The sequence below is a fragment of the Sander vitreus genome, chromosome 22 (assembly GCF_031162955.1).
Source record: "Sander vitreus isolate 19-12246 chromosome 22, sanVit1, whole genome shotgun sequence".
Classification (NCBI taxonomy): domain Eukaryota; kingdom Metazoa; phylum Chordata; class Actinopteri; order Perciformes; family Percidae; genus Sander; species Sander vitreus.
Window position 1 is genome coordinate 16,587,879 of NC_135876.1, and position 17,021 is coordinate 16,604,899.

Sequence of the window (17,021 nt, forward strand, 5' to 3'; positions counted from 1 at the left end):
TCTCCCCATGACTTCCTTTCTCAAGAATGACCTTTATGTTAACTCTACTTTCTCACAAATGCTTGATGATGGAAAATATTTTAGGAAATAGTATGCAATAGTTTTTTTTTTTTCAAGAATAGGCCAAAGAGAAAAATAGCGCTTTCACTTGTGAGTTTGTAACATTAAAGCCAAATAAATTGAAAAAGTGCCTGCAAATATATGAAAAGGTCAGCAGAAAATGGATGAAATGTTAGAGTGCCAGAGATTAAATACACAATATGACACTAATATATATTTTAAAAGATGGTCCTTCAGTAAATTAGACTCTTCTGAAATGACCTTTTCAGCATAACAGTCTTAATAAATTCAAATAAACTACAGTATAATAATGAATCAACACTAGCTTCAATTAATAAAAGGTTTAAAGGTTTAATAAAAGGTTTGGTTAGCTTATTACACTGAAAAGATCTTTGAAACCAAACCTCATGCAGACAGGCTCTCTGATTAACTGGAGTTTTATGCCTGAAAGTATGCTCAGTATTCAAACAACAAAAAACAAAGTGGATATCAACTCAAGGTTACTGCTTTTATCAGAGTGTGACATCCCCAGTTAAAGCTAGAAAAACAACAGCATATTACTCTTGGGCACAGAAGGCCACAGCGCACCCTTAAATCTTTGTGTTTTACACTCTAAGGAAACTTAAGAGCCCTTAAGGGACAGGCTTTTAATCCGCTGTGAAAACAGCTGTTTAGTGTCTCAGGGGCCTGGCTATTTCTAGAAGGATCATCTCAAGTCTCTATCCAATGTGATCATCATTTTCAATGGGACAGACAGTAGCCTACAAACAATGACATTTCACACCTTACCCGCATGGACAGCAACTCACTAAAAAGATTATATTAATAGCAGTGAGTGAACTATGTATAGAAAATATGTCTCAGGAAATTAAGGCCATGCTTTATCCTCACCTTCACGACTATTTTGATTTGTTTTTCGCAGAGAATTATAAGCTGAGAAGACAGTCACCGCCCCTGGTTTCTAAAGCTTGACACTGGCACAGACACCATCTGCATTCCTGAGCTGCTGGTAAAGAAGCTCATTCCAACACAGCATTTGCCATTTCCAGGAAATCGCATATAGGGACTGCGAGTATGATAGCATACCGCCATGTTTATGGTTTCTCCGGGGCATCCTGACAAAGGGACACTGATAAGTGATTACAGCAATGTAGTCTTTGCAAGTGCAAAGTGGAAACTCAACCAAAGTGTTACTGGAGTCAGCAGCACTGCACAGTCTCCCATTTATTAAACTGTTGCTTCAATGATTTGTTTTGACCAATTTTTTGTATAGCACTTTATGATGTAGTACAACAAATTATTGACGAATAATGTGTTCATTCAGAACTTCTCAAGTAATGAGCTTTGTTGCATGTAATATCTTAAACGAATGAATAGATTTGGTGTATGAAATGTAAGAAAATAGTGACATGTCCATAAAAATTTCCTAAAGCTCAAGTGACATCTTTAAATTGCTTGTTTTGTCTGATCCAAAGTTCATAACAAAAATGACTTTGAATAAATGATAAATGTAATCGATGATCAAAACGGTTGCCGGTTCCTTTTTTCTTTTGATTGACTGATCAATTCATTGACTAAACATTTATTATTTAATTTATATTAAACTGGCATCATATCTAGTCCTAATTGGTGTTAATTATTAATCTTTTAAGTAATAACATAATCACATACATAGAAAATGCTTGTGTAATAAGGACAAAGTGGCGGGCCATCCCACAGTGATAGGACAGTGTAAAAGTAGATGGCTCTCGAAAGGGAGATGTGGAAAGACGGAAAATTTGGACTCACAACAAGTCTATTTGATCAAGTTGGCTTGTGGACAAAGAGACATGACAGACTTGAATTAATGGAGAAAGACCTATGGAATGAACTCCAGTAACAACATCAGTTAACAGAACTTCTTGGCAGAGAGCTTAAAGCTGTTTCTTCGGAAGATCAAGTTAGTGATTGAGTTGGATGTTGAAGTGCTCCACCCTCTCCCCATGAGAATTGTAACCAGACAGGGAAAAGAGAAGGCAATATCTGCATTCTGCCATGCAATCAAGGCTGCATAACCTTCTCCAACCAGTTGACATAATCTTCATATATCACTGGAAACCTGAGATGATAAACATCATGGCTCAGAGTGCAGCTGTCCGTGATGTAAAGCAGCTTACTTAAAGACATATCACTGTTTTACTTATTGAATGTGCGGCTCCACAGACAGTCATTCTATAATGATGCCTATAATCACCTCACTATAAGAAGGATCAACCTTTCACAGACATGTTAGTACTTCCATGTAGCAGCAACCAAGAAAACGGACACTATTACTCCCACCCTCTCACTGTAATTTTACAAACACAGCTTTTAATCCAGACTGAAAGGAGAAAGGTTAAATTAATAATCTGTCACACTTAATTATCCTCCTTTTGCTGCTATTCAACTGGCACAAAACAAGATTATTACACAAGACATATAACCTGTTTGTGAAAGCTTTACTAGGGCTTTCCTAGTAAATGTCCTTTGGCACCCAGCAATTAATGTGTTTGTCCTTGCCAGCAGCATCAACATCAGCAAGGAAAAACTGGGAGTTAGCATGAGCAGCGAGTGACAACCACCATGGCTAAATAAACTGAAAAGAGTACCACAGCTAAAAATGCTAACTTTATCAAAATATAAATAACCCTGAGAAAAGGATGTCACAGTACCTCTCATTGTTTGAGGGTTAGGAAGACACAACAATGGCCATGTCTATCAAAACTGTCAAAACATAGATGTTGCTGCATACTGCTTTAACTGTTAATAAAACAGAATAACCAACAGCACTCCATCAGAGCTGCTTTGACCAACAAACGACTTACATCTGATATATATTCCCTAGGTGACGACGACATCATTAGCCATTATGGCAATTTGAAAATGAATTGAGGAGCCAATGTTCTGTTGCTATCCAGGTGCTATTTGTATTTCACTTGTCTAATAATATGATGACTGAATGAGTATTAAAACTTGGCGATCTATCCCTGAGAGGACAATAAGGCCAGCAGCTGGGCCTTGAACTAAGAATGGTTGTGAGGTTGTGCATGTAAAAGTGGTGTGTGTGTGTGTGTGTGTGTGTGTGTGTGTGTGTGTGTGTATGTATGTTTGTTTGCGAGTGTGTACATCAGAGAGAGAGAGAGAAAGAAAGAGAAGAGACTGAAACTTGACCCCTTTTGTGACTTGAATTCTGGACAGCAGGAAAAACGGATGGTCTGAGTCAGAATGTGTGGTTTGCCGCTGAAGGCACCAACCCAGCATGCCTTGCATACAACCTGAGTTTGACCTGCACAGATCATCCGCATCAACTTTTCACCCTCGCTGCCCACATGCATGTTAGTGACTGACTAAAAACACATCATACTGACAGAACAGCTATCATCATAGACACAAATACATCACCAAATGTGCACATGTGCTGTCATGGACCCAGAGTGTGTGGTAGATGCACTCTGGAGGGCTTTGCAGCAAACTGGCAATTTTCCACTGCGTCCTTGCTCACGTGTCCTGTCACTCAACCTGTCACCATGGAGATGAGCTCAGCTTCTCTGTGTCTCATGCTGTAGTGCATACACTGCAGCAGCAGAGGCAGGCACAGCTGACTCTGTCGCACCTCACATGCAATCACATCTTTAAACCCTCACTGCAATGAAAGCACAAAAGCCCTGAATGTCTTGCTGCTACAGTAACAGCCACTATACCTTCAGACTGTGGTATGCAGTGAAGTGGTCACTAAATGCATCTCAAGGTGAGCACCACCTTACTGAGACAGAGCATTAGGAGTGTTAACACTCACTGGGGATAAAAAGTTAGCAGCAGCACATAAAGGGCAACTGCCACTTCAGATAAGTGTAGTGGGAAGGGACTAAATGGGATCACACCACTGATGGAGATGCAGAGTGCATTGCAGGTGAAGGGTCATCACAACCTCCACAAACCAGTCACGCATAGGGAACATAGCACATGTGCAACATAACCAGCAACATACACTGTATGGCTGAAACAATGATCACATTTCCTCAAAGACATGAGGCAGTACATAACAAAGGTTTTGCTTGAAAATTGGAAGACAAGATACAGAAAAACCATTAGGTGGGTAACTAGGCTACTATTATTTTTAATCATTTTCCTTGGCTATATTTTTAATAACACATTTTGGCATGTAGATATGTATAATGAAACAACTGTTTTCCCTAAGACAGCTGAGGTGTGGTGTATAATTACTTACATTAGCCTAAGGCTACAATAAACAATATATGAAATAAAAACATATTCCAATTCCAACTCTTCCTAACTCCTGCACTGTAGCCTACTACTACAAACTACTAAATATGAAGGTACTATGAAAAGTATTTCACCCCATAATAAGCCAACAACATTCATGAGTTTAGTCTTACTGGGGAAATCAAGGTCAGAGATTACATGTCAATAATTTTCCTTACTGTGAAATTTGGGACTTCCTTTGTGCTCACTCGGAGGAAGGTCCGCGAACTGCACCCGGTGTCCCGACATGATCGATACCACCTCTCAGGTCAGAGCCAAGCGACAGCCGACTGTTCTCCGGGTTTGTTTCAAAGTATCCGGTAACTTTCGAGCACGGGGGCTGAACTGCGTCGAGGTGACTGCGTGCCCGTTCGTTTGGCGCGTGGGAATCATTCAGAGAGACACACACACACACACACACACACACACACACACACACACACACACACACACACACCGGTGGGGAGCGTCTATCACTGACTTCCCGGTGCTCCCTGTGCAACTCTGTGCTGACTGCGTGCCAGTACTGCGGTGGAGCAGTCCGCTCGGTCCACTCTCACCTGCCCTCTGCTCCGTACAGTTTGTGGTCCATACGGGACACACTGGGACAGGAAAAAGGCACTCTCTCCTCCCGCATAAAAAAATAAAATAAATAATACCCCTAATGTCCACATGACTGCAGGGTTACATCATCATTGTAAAGCTTTCAGAGAAAATTATACATAATAACCCCATAATAAAGTTTAAGTAGGTAGCTGAATATACGAATGTTTGAATATCTATAAGAGCCTATAGTAGGATAGACATTTTCGAGTTACCTAATCAGAAAGTCGACACAAAGTTGTCAGTTTTTAATCAACAGGGCAACTACATAGCCTAACTAATTCAAACGTTCTAAAATCCACAATTCCCCCATTATTCCTCATTACTAAAACATTTCACATGTTGTTTTTAAAAGTCAAAGCTCTGTGAAGCCAATTTACCCAGAGCATTAGGTCCGATAACGCCACGTTTTAATCATTTTGAAAAGAGACACAAATTTCTTTAATAATCAAGTCACTTTGTCAAAATGTATGTAGCCGTTATGGGGGGCTACAATGCCACCTAAAGGAAGAAAGGTGCAACGCTATCACCGGGCCTTCACAGCGTCAGAAAGGAGGTAGACAAAAGTACTACGAACAATATGCTGCTGTCAGTCACAGCTGCCGTACTTAAAGTACAGTTTAACAAAAGACACAGTTTCAAGTCACAAAAGCGCTGATAAGCTTCCTCTCCGGTAAAATCAAAAAAAAATAGGCTATTACTAAATTGTAGGCCTACTGCCAGTAGGCCTACAATTTATACTTAGGAATATAACTTCTGTTACAGAGGTTGGCAATAACAGTGATCACCAGTACAATAACAGTGATCACCAGTACTGGTGATCACTGTTATTGCCAACCTCTGTAACAGAAGTTATAGTCCTAAGTATAATTCTAATGTTTACCTTGAGTGTTTATTTTCTCTCTCCCAAAACTTTTCTTCATTTGTTGAGGTGTCTGTTATACCATAGAAATCCACAATACAATCCTTTAGTACTGGAGGATAGTACTTTACCAGTGGACAGCATCTTTGATATTGTCGATATATTAAATCGTTTTTTCTGAATTTTTACATGAAAATATTTTCTGAAAGGTTCAAAAACTGAGAAAAAGGTGAAAGTAAAATGCTAAAGAAAACACTGTACACTACCTGTTCAGCACCAAACAGCAGACAAGTCAGAGTCCAGCTTGTAAGCCAGATAGTTCCCTCAGGAGACCAAACACAGAGCTAAAAGAAAGAGAATATTGAACTTACATTTGCCAGTTGGCCAGAAACAGGACTTCAAATCAATGATAATGTTGCTCTCTAACTGCTGGATGTGTAAATAAGCAGGTGTTTTCTAACAAATATAAGTTCAGCATATGAACTTAAAAGGTGATGTGTCAATGTTGTGTCAGCTTGTTTTCGCTGCTACCAAGTCCATAATCTGTTATTGTAAAAAAAAATAGTATGAAGGAAACCAAACAAAATAAATCCACAAACTACAGTGACATTGTACTTTAGTGCTATATGGTGACAGTGTACTCTATAACTTATAGCTTTGACACAGCCCAGGTCCTTGTGATCTGTTTACTGAGACCACAGTCACTAATACACTAAGTTTTGCAGCCCAAACTGAATTAGCGGCCAGGGGCTCCAGAGTCACTGCATGTAATAAATTCAAACAGCAGGGGGTGGAGGATGAGTACTGCACACATCACTTCACCTCGCCTGCCTAGCTGCAATTTAAAAGATGGATCCCCATTACAGGAATGTACAATTCTGAACCCAACATGACATAGCTGGCGTTACCATTCTAATACTGGATAACAATTTCTGTGGAAATGCAAGAGACAGATAATGAAGCAATAAGCATGAAATCAAACATGACATCACTGCAAGTCAGGTTTCTTCAAAACTTTATTTTGAAATATTTTGTCAAAAGAACTGGAATAATAGAAAAAGAACCGTTGAATTGTTCTCACAGACACTATTTAAACCCTATGGACTTGTCAGATAGGACTTTTGTGCAAAAATGAGTAGAAATACAGATATTAGACAGCAGCTATAGTGACAAATGGCAAACCAAGTGTCCCTGTAATTGGCAATGGTCTACAAAGCACAAACAGTACATAAAAATAGCAGGTCTACCAATAAAAGGCAAATAAATACTCAAAAGCACTTCTATGTACAGTAACTGATCAGCATTAAAAAATTCCAATCATGTCAACATAACCCAAAACTATCAAAATGAACAGGCTCCCACACTTTCAGAAACCACTGCCACTAATTTGGCAACACTGGCATATACAAAAACCAAAGTATGTGCACAGCACTTTCTTTCTCTCACAATATAAATCTTATAAAAATATAATTTCAAGCATGTAGAAACCAAGCAGAATCAGTGGTTCTGCAGTCTACTATATCAGTGTGCATCCTTTAATTCTCAACATACAGTATTTCTTTCACACAGATCCATTTTGCTCTATGTACATTTTGGATAAAGAGGCTGCCATCGACTTTGCCAGGTCCTCATCTCGTTTCCTCTGCATTTGCGAGTGTCTGCACCAGTCCTCATACTCTGGGTTACAGAGACACTTGTCCAGAAGGACGTCGTAGTGACCATTGCTCAGCCAACTCAGCCAGATAGCCGCTTTGGAAGCATCCTCCTCCCCAAGATAGTGCACCATGGTGGAGACGGTGGGGCTCTCCAAACTCCCCCCTGTCGTTAGGTGAATGTTGACATTCAGCATCTGGCTCATGGCGAGAAGCTCCGGGTACCCCGCCCAGGCACCATCCTGTGCTGCGTTGATCAGGAACTCTCCTACATCCCCTTCAATGATGGGGTTGAACTCTACCAAGTGGTCAGCGATGTGGTGCACCGTCTGCTCCCTCAGCTCCCCGTGCCTTGCCTGGTCCCCGTACGTGGCTTTACACACAGCTCTGTACAGACAGTTGCCATCTGGAATGATGTGGTACCTGTATTTATGCCTCTCCTGAAGGTACTTGTTTTGTTTCTCCACTTCAGCCAGGTACCGGGTGACTTTATTGTTGGTGCCCTCTCTCTCTTGATATCTCTGCGGAGACTCTTGCAGCACGCTGAGCTCAAAGGCCCGTCTCTCATCTGATGCTGGAGCAGCTTTGCCCCAGCTGAGATCACTAAAATCTTCCTTTATGAGGTCTTCAGGCTGATCTGCTCTGGAGGGAATTAGCTCCTCTTCATGTAATAAGTCCCATCCATTGCTTCTGTACGGGGCATTAGTCACTGAAACTGTATCATCCTCACTTGAATTTCCAACCCCCCTCTTGTTTTCTTCAATTCTGGGTCTACAGATGTTACTGTGGAAACGGTGATTTCCAACCAGCTCTGGGCAGTCAGGAAAAAGCTCATCTGTCCCATTTCTAAGATGATCTATCAAGTCCACAATCACATCTGAGTCACAGTCATTACAGAGAATACTTTTACCATGTTGTGAGTCTGGAGAGGATGGTTTAGTCGTGGACTCCCTCATGACATGGACAGGCAGAGACCTCTCCACTCCATCAGGTCTGCGGATTAATATCTCAGCAGTCGATGTGAAGTAAACTGGCCTCATAGATGAAGCTTCGTAACATGAAAAAGCAGGCATGTTTGCGGAAGAAGCAGTCTCTCTCACCGGGTCCCCGTTGGTCGTTGAAGTTGCGCCTGGTTGTGGTAACTCTAATTTATGAGCGTCAGAGGAGCTCGGTGTTGTCCCGTTTAAACGCTCAGATCCAGTCAATAAAGTTAATGTAACTTTGCGAGACGATCTCGGGTAGTGTGTCAGCGCACTGTTGTACAACTGCATTTTGAAGGAGTCCTTTATACTGAACGGCGCAGCCAGGCTGTTACAGAAAGATGACAACATCTAAAAATACCCTCCATGTCATCAACAACAGCAAAGTTGTAGGGAAGGTTTCCATGGTCCTGAGTCCTGAAACCATTACACACAGAGACGAGTAGACTGTCCACTTTAGCCTTCTTGCGTCATTTGCTGTTGGGGTGCCTCCCTAATTTTAGACTTCAAACTGTAACAAGACACTGCTTTAACAGTGTCAAGTCAGACAGACTGAAACAGATACGTATTTCGTTTGAATGCTTCAAAATAAAATGTATTTTATTTTTAAGAAATAGGCTACAATGTAGGCTATTTCAAAAAAAAAAAAAAAAAAAAGGACTCTGTGATAAGTCAACAATAGCTACATAGTAGCCTAGTGTACCCTATCCTGGACTGAAAACATGTTTTAACATGTTAAGTTCGGCTCCAACTCACAACATTAATGGTGCATTAAAATGCATTCGATGCATTTACAGTGCCTCTAAAAAGTCTATTCAATCCCCTTGAACATTTTTATGTTTTAATGTTTTACAACAAAGTAGATTTAATGTGGTTTTATTTGACACTGATCAACACAAAAGACCTCCACAACGTGACCCAACTTGACTACAACATTTAAATTGACTACAAAATACATGCTTGCATAAGCATTCACTGCCTTTAACTATACAAGTTTAATTGGGCACACACATACAGTACATCATCACTCTGTGCAGACCCCCCCCCCATCCCCTTGTAGGCTCATAAAACAGCAACATAGACGACTGGTACTAGAATTAACTGATAATGACAACTTTATTTTGAAGTCAAAGTAGCCTAATGTCCGGTATGGTTCATGCTGTTGGTATGCGCCAGACGCAGCTCTCCACTTTCAGGTCCTGACTAAAGCAGTGCGTCAGTGTTCAACCAGTCGACATATGTAAAGGATTGGATGTTTCAGTCAAATAAGTTGAGTGTTAAGTGTGTTACACAAAAAGAAAAGAAAAAAATGTCTACTTTAACGTATTACTGTCATACGCACAGTGTGTCTGACAAGAAAATAAATACTTCCTGTACTGCTTAACTTAGTACCACATAGAGTAGTGTGATTAAAGTTATCTCCAAGCAAATGAAAATCTTTCAAAAAATGTAAGGTGAAAAATGACAAAGGTACTATCTAGGTTTGGTAAGTATGAAAAGAACATTCCACCTCTCTTTTCACACCATAAAAAAGGAACCAAACTAAAGCTTACAACATCGAGAAAAAAAGTTGAATTGAACTTTTTGAATTTTTTTGGCCTGCCAAATAAAAAAAAGTCCTTCTGCAAGCACTACAATTAGGTCCACTGTATTTAAAAATGGTAACATTCTTTTAATTTGTTCATGGGATGATTATGATAATTACTATAATTAATAATGATTGTGATTGTAGGGTGTGACACAGTATAGGCTATAATAATGTAACTGGCTGATATTGACTTAGCCTAAAGGCAGGCTGCTGCATGCCTAACCTGAGCATGTCTCTATTTTTAACACTGACTGTTTCAGCTTGTCCGGTTGAAACTAAATCACACTACTTGTGTTTGGTAAGAGTGCTTAATATAGTAATTACCTCAGTGACGTCAGTTACAACTACAGCCTTAAAGTAAAACCTATAATAAAATTTAAAAATTTAAAAAAAACTCATGAACTACAGGCTACATGATTAAGTTAGACTGCATTTTAATTTCTAATAGCTTTGTCAAACACAGCCTATAACATATCATACCATCAAGCATTTTGTTGACTTTTTTGACGTAAACAAACTTTTTCTTTTCTTCTTTAACAAACGTCATGTTGAACCGGGGGTCGCATAGCAGTAGCCTACAGCATCCACCAGAGGAGGTCCGAGGACCTTATGTTTATCAAGAGATGTTCCATTCAAGTAAAGTACCACTCATACACACACGGGGGCGCCATTTAGCTTCACATGGAGAAATGAAAGCCTATCTGGAACAAATGCATGCAAAGAGGCGATGCTACAGCAGCTGTCGCAAGATTGTGCACCGCATACAAATGAGCGCATTGATCGTTTCCTTCGCTGTAGTGTTGTCTTTAGTAACCTGAACTGGTGCACTAACCTCCAGCTGGTAAATGGCTCAACATCCCCATATTACACCACCGTATAGACCTACTGGTTTTACACGTTTTCTCATTCCCGCGAGAAATTAGAGCTACATTCCTTAACATACCTTATTTCTTACATAATCATAATATTTTAAAGGAAATGGCACAACAACAAAAAAAAACAGGAAAAACGTGATTCAGTCCCTACAGGGATACAACATAATGAGCTACTAGTGACAACATTGGAGGGAAAAGTGCAGTAGGCTGGTATAAACAGCATTTGGAGGTAGGCTGTCACTTAACATAGCCTATCGGTTCCTTGTTGTTATAAACGATGATACGATAAAAATATGAACTTTAAGCTCATACACACTAATATTAGGCTATTTCATAAAGAAAGCAATTTAATGCCACAGCTAATTCTGCACAATGTGTTATAGAAAATAGCTTACCAAAGGAGATAAAACCACAATGTGCGGTTATGTCACTAAACTTCTTACCGATAATCTGCACACAGAAAAAAAAAAAAAGTATAGCCTGTAGCAATAATGTTGTGATTTTTTTAATCGGGGGATGTTATTTGTGTGAGACGTTACCACGAGGTCCGCAGTGCTCTCGCTCTCCACCAGCCTGTTGTTGTTGTTGTTGTTGTTGTTGTTGTTGTTGTTGTCGTCGTCAGCATTCTGACTGCCCGCCTAAATCAACGCCTTTCTGCGGTTCATAATTTAATATACAAGATGTTGGTGTTTGTTTGGCTTTCTTAGGGGGGTCTGCTGTCTGCAGCAGTAATAGCTTAGCGAGACTGTATCCATGTCAGTGGAACAAGCCATGCTGATGTCAGAGATTTTTTCTCTGCACTCTACGGTGGGAGGATCTCTGTGCGTTGAGTCACGCAGCTGTCAAAGATAGCTGTCACCCAGTTTCAGGATCAAACACACAGTCAATGAGAAAAGGGCTTTGAGCCGAAGGGACGCAGAGATCTCAGGTAACCCCCCTCTACGTCTCCAAACAAGGGCGACCAGAAGAGAAAACTATTTTAAAAAGGGGAAAGAAGCGAGTTTTGATGAATAAGGATTTTCGGATATTCGGATACACGCTGGGGATATCTGGAGAAAAGAAGAAAAACACTGCACTAACACAAAGACAATTTTCTTCTGCGCTTGGCGAGGAAAAAGTGAGCATTTTCGGAACAAGATGAAGACGAAAAAGGGTAGGTTGGATGCTTTTGAGAAAAATCAAGTCAACATCAGTTTAGATAACCGGAGACAGAGTAAAGAAGGATTAACAGAGCGATTTCCCTCATATGCAAACCATGCAGTCTATTGTTTCCTTTCCAGACATGACAGGGGGCTTTTTCTGCCATGTGCCGGCGCGATGTCAAAAGTCAATATAGCTAAGTTTGCACATTATTTGTGTTCTTCTACATAGGTTTTATTCAAGTTTTGACACAACACACGGCTGTTTCGCCATGTGTTTTGTTTTTCTTGTCACGGTCTAATTAGGCTAACTTCAGAGTTCACACAAAATGTCAAAACTGAATTAAACGAGGCTTGCTTTTAGTTTGAATACAAGTTTATTTAAGTGACGGAAGCTACATTTGTGTCGAAGTTTGAAAAAAGTGATGGTAGCCTACAAGTCAAAGTTTGGCGACTGTTGTGAGTTTAACCGTTTGAGGCGTTACATTTTTACAACGTGCAAGCTTTAAAAGATCGATATCTAGCATCTTTCAAATATCGACCACGGACCGAAACACCCTCAGCACCTTTTTAAAATTGTATCTAAATCCAAATGTAGGCTAATGTTCATCCTGACCTCATTGTGGGAAGTTGCTTTTGCCTTGTCCATGGACCTCGTGGTGCAGCGCGCACACACACAATAGAAAACCTCTTACAAGTTGTTTAAACTGACAAAACCAGCGTCTTAATGACTTTAAATGTATTTTATGCTCACTCTGTTAAACTGTGGTATTTCGGAGGGAGTTGCGTGTATGGTGAACTCGATGTTTGCGTGTAGAAACTTTTGAATTGCTTACAAAGAACCACGCAGCCCTAGATTCTTTTGTTTAGTCTGGAGACGCTGATTTGCAACAGGTCTCCCCTCCCCCTTCCCCTCTCTCCAGCCTACGTAATTACCTCATCCTGTTGGCCGCTCAGACTCAGGAACTTTCTTACTCCTTTCCCACTGCTTCATAGGGAAGTGGATTAAATATACTCTGAATCTTATTTCTGCATTTTCATAATGGCGTCTGGGCTGCATGCATAGTAAGCTGCTGGTATCCATGTGTAAATAGTGACAAACGTTCTGAGGAAAAAAATGCTTTTTTATATTTATGGTCCTGTCAATTAGACCCTACTTTTTTTTCTTTTCTTTTTTTAACTATAATGTAACATATGGTGAAAACGACACTAAAAACAGATTAAAAATCTTATCAAAGTTGTAATGGTCCATAAGCAGGTTGTAATTCAAAGGCCCAATCCTGTTTGATCATGATTGACTTTGATTAGACATGCCTAAAACGCCAAATTAAATAGGAAAGCAATTCTGTAATCTTTGCAAAAACGCTGCTGTCTTTCTTCAAAACAAAATCTCTTTTTATACAGGGATTGTTCTTGTGGTCAGCCCAGTGTACTTTACTTATCCAAGCATGCAAGGTGTGCTCCCAGTCTGTGCAATAGACCTGACTTGTATTTGTCCAGGCAGGTTTTATAACTGACACAGCATCAGGCCAGCCTTTGTGTGACGTCCCCCCCTTCATCCCTCCCTCCCTTCCTCTCTCCCTCACTCCCTCCTCCTACTCCTCACACCCTCCTGCTCTCTCTATATGAATCATATGGCTGAACTTGACAGCTTGCTTCTGACACATCAGCTGCCTCCCAGACAGCTTGTGTTTGGTGAACGGCTGCAGCAGAGAAGCTAGGAGACTGACAACAGGGTGGCTAACATAAGAGGATACATATTCTTTTGTGTCCTGTTCTCATACGCTCTCTTTTTCTCCTTGCTTGCGCAGGTTTGATGATGCTGTCAGGGAGTGAGACTGATGACGAGGACAGCGTGGACGCCCCTTTGGATTTGTCGTCCAGCTCGGGGAGCAACGGAAAGAGGAAACGGCGGGGGAATCTGCCCAAGGAGTCTGTTCAGATCCTCAGGGACTGGTTGTACGAGCACCGTTACAACGCTTACCCCTCTGAGCAGGAGAAAGCCCTCCTGTCCAAGCAGACTCAGCTCTCCACACTACAGGTATGGACACAGATATGACAACAAGAGAAGATTATTGGAGCTTTTGCGTAGTAAACCCTTAGTGTAAACAGACCACTGTAAAAAGTGAAGAGGAAGCAAGTGTCAGCTTGACGGAATCATTTCCTGTCTAGATGACAAACAAAACATGACACATAAATAGTGAATTGAAGGTCATTCAACCCAGCTTAATGTTGCAACATTAAAGTCAGACAACGTGAGTAAACTCACTCCCTGTGTGCTCTGGGTTTGGCTGAGGCACTGGGACAGGAATTTCCCTCCCTCCAGCCCCTTTCCATCCCAGCTGTCTGGGAACAATGCAGAGTCATTTACATGGTTAGAGCTTCAAGTCTCTCCAAGCCAGTTACGACTAGCCTGGTGGACTGGGGAAAAAAGAAGAGAGATGACCGTGATTACTGCAGTGACAAAGGAGATTACTTTTTATTGAAGACTATTTGAAATACAGGATTAAGAATTACAAACTAGACTTTTTAACGTTAATATTTAGCATCTCATACTTTGAGATGTTATCATAATCTTTGGTCTGTTTTTTTTTCTCATTTCTGCAGTGCTGAAATGACTAATTGTGTGAAATATACAGCCTCTGGTATGAAGTAGTGTGCAATGGGTGGTGTTTAGCCTTTTCTCTCCTGAAAACACAGGTGCAATCTGCACCTGGGGATAAGTGTACCAGCAGATTTGTTTGTTGTAAATTGCATGGCAGAAGATAAGTGAACCATGTAATGCAGCTTTCTCACAGCATGGATCTTTGTTGTGGTCTTCTCCAGGTGTGCAACTGGTTCATTAATGCACGGCGGCGACTTCTTCCAGAGATGCTAAGGAAAGATGGCAAAGACCCAAACCAGTTTACCATATCCAGAAAAGGTAGCAAAGCAGGCGACAGCTTCTCTGACAGCTCCCAGTCTCCAAAACACAGCAGCCCTGCAGCCGGTACGGAGGAGAGCTACGATAAACGTGTTCTCCACCCCTCCAGCTTCGAGCCTGCAATTCCCGGTGTCCTGAGGAAGGCAGCGTCTCCTTCCATACCCTCTCCAACCTCCTTGTCCCCCTCTCCAGGGCTCATGCCCACTCGGCCTTCTGTCATCTGTCACACCACTGTCTCCACAGCAATGCAGGCCAGCCCGACAGCCTCCCACCCCTCTGTGCCAGGAATGAACTGTGACAGGGCAGCTGAGCTGTTGCAGGCTGCACAGGTTCAGGCGCTGCTCAGGTGCCCAGATGAAGGGCCAGGCAGCCAGCCGCTCCCCACCACTACCACCATCCTCAGCAGCACCGGCATGGAGGGCAACCTGAGCCCCCGCAGCGGGCTGTTTAACACCCCTCCCCCCACCCCTCCAGACCTCACACAAGACTTCAGCGGCTTCCAGCTCCTAGTGGACGTGGCCCTCAAACGGGCTGCAGAGATGGAGCTGCAAGCCAAACAGCTGGTCTCCTAAAAGTGACGAAGGAGAGGAAATAGAGACTTGACTTTGTGTCTCGACTATGGAACTCCTCTGAGTTCAGTGACTTGTCTGCACGCAACAGAGAACAAATCCACAAAGCCTGATCATTTCTATTTTTGGTATACCAATCAAATTGATGAGGATGTTTTTTTATTGAAAAAAAAACTATCGAGGTGCCTTGGCTGTAAGTTGTTTATTCATTTCACATACTGTACATGCGTATGTATCTACATGTGTATCTTATTTGCACACAGGGACCAAAAATGTTATCAGAGAAATGCTGCCTGTCTTATGTCTTTCCATTATACTGTACATCATTTTAGAGAACGGAGAATGAACTAGAATCAGACCTACTTCACTGACCAATTGGTCGTGTCCACACGTTTACTGTTATACATTTCAGAGATCAGTTTATGATTGGTCTGCCTCATTTGTTTGCACACCAAAGGCAGAGGAAGGTCATCTCAGTGTCTTAAACATACTTTGCTCTTAGCATCTATGACAAACTTATTCACTACTGTAGTAAATGTTATGTGTTTTCATGAGTATAAGTATAGTTTTGATTTTGATTTTACTTTTAGCTATTTTAAAAGAAAGAAACCTACTATGCTTGTGTTTTTTTTACTCTTTTGCCCACCAAGGGATATTTCAATGACCAATGTAGCAGGTTCTTAGTCCGAGCCTTCATCCCATCACTCAGTGAAAACGATGGCCAGTGGACTGGAAAATTAAACACTAAAGATGTCTTTTCTGCATTTTGCTGTTTCACAACCTGACAAAGACAGCATTTTTGAAATCACCAAAAAGCATTTTCATGTATAATAGGACCATGTGTATAGTTAATGTGACATGATGCCCAATGATGTGATTTCTTTTCATACTGTGCAATGTTTGTGGCAAATAGGGGTCACATGGGATTCAAATAAAGTTTTGTTTTTCTACATCTCAGAATGATTATTTGGTATGTTCCCCCCCCCCCCTGTGGATCACATTTAGATCACGCACAATCATACAGGCTGTATTCTTGTAAATCCTACTGAACTTTGTGAAGATTACTGATTCATCCCTTAAGGATAAGGAGAGTGTACTGAGTCAGAATGTTCAGTAAATAAAAGGAGAGAGAGCGGGAGGACAGAAATAGCATAGCGTTCATGTCTTTCCACAGGCTACCGTTAGGCATTCAGAAACATTCCTGTGTGTGAGAGGTTTACAACAGCTCCTGCCAATTAGCATAATCCTGCATAAATTAACACAAGCAAATGGCAGACGTCAACAGTTTCTTGCCAACAGGGCTTTATGTGGGCCTGCATCTCAATAGATTCAATGTAAGTCAGCTTACAACTGAGGGCGCTGGCTCCTTCAAGGCTAGGAGGACAGCTGTTCCCTTCTGGTCCTGCTAAAGCTTCTCCGTTGGCCTCAATAGGATGTGTTGTCTTTTTGCTGAGACAGCCACCCTTTTTATTTATTGCATGTTCTTCTC

The 17,021-nt window shown here is 41.2% G+C and overlaps 2 protein-coding genes across 2 annotated transcripts; one reads left to right on the plus strand and one right to left on the minus strand.

Moving 5' to 3' along the window:
• Window positions 1–6,804: 6,804 nt before the first annotated feature.
• Window positions 6,805–8,964, minus strand: otud1 (OTU deubiquitinase 1). The gene has a single exon (XM_078280985.1). It carries the CDS (start codon window positions 8,787–8,789, stop codon window positions 7,368–7,370), a length of 1,422 nt encoding a protein of 473 aa, XP_078137111.1. The 5' UTR covers window positions 8,790–8,964; the 3' UTR covers window positions 6,805–7,367.
• A 2,875-nt stretch (window positions 8,965–11,839) lies between these two features.
• On the plus strand, window positions 11,840–16,484 carry tgif1 (TGFB-induced factor homeobox 1). The gene is made up of 3 exons (XM_078280895.1): window positions 11,840–12,054; window positions 13,852–14,081; window positions 14,867–16,484. Exons 1-3 carry the CDS (start codon window positions 12,039–12,041, stop codon window positions 15,533–15,535), a joined length of 915 nt encoding a protein of 304 aa, XP_078137021.1. The 5' UTR covers window positions 11,840–12,038; the 3' UTR covers window positions 15,536–16,484.
• Window positions 16,485–17,021: the final 537 nt, after the last annotated feature.

Coding starts and splice junctions, on each gene's coding strand:
- otud1 (XM_078280985.1), bottom strand. CDS start 8,789: ATGTTGTCATCTTTCTGTAACAGCCTGGCTGCGCCGTTCAGTATAAAG.
- tgif1 (XM_078280895.1), top strand. Junction 14,082..14,866: donor CTCAGCTCTCCACACTACAG/GTATGGACACAG, acceptor GGTCTTCTCCAG/GTGTGCAACTGGTTCATTAA.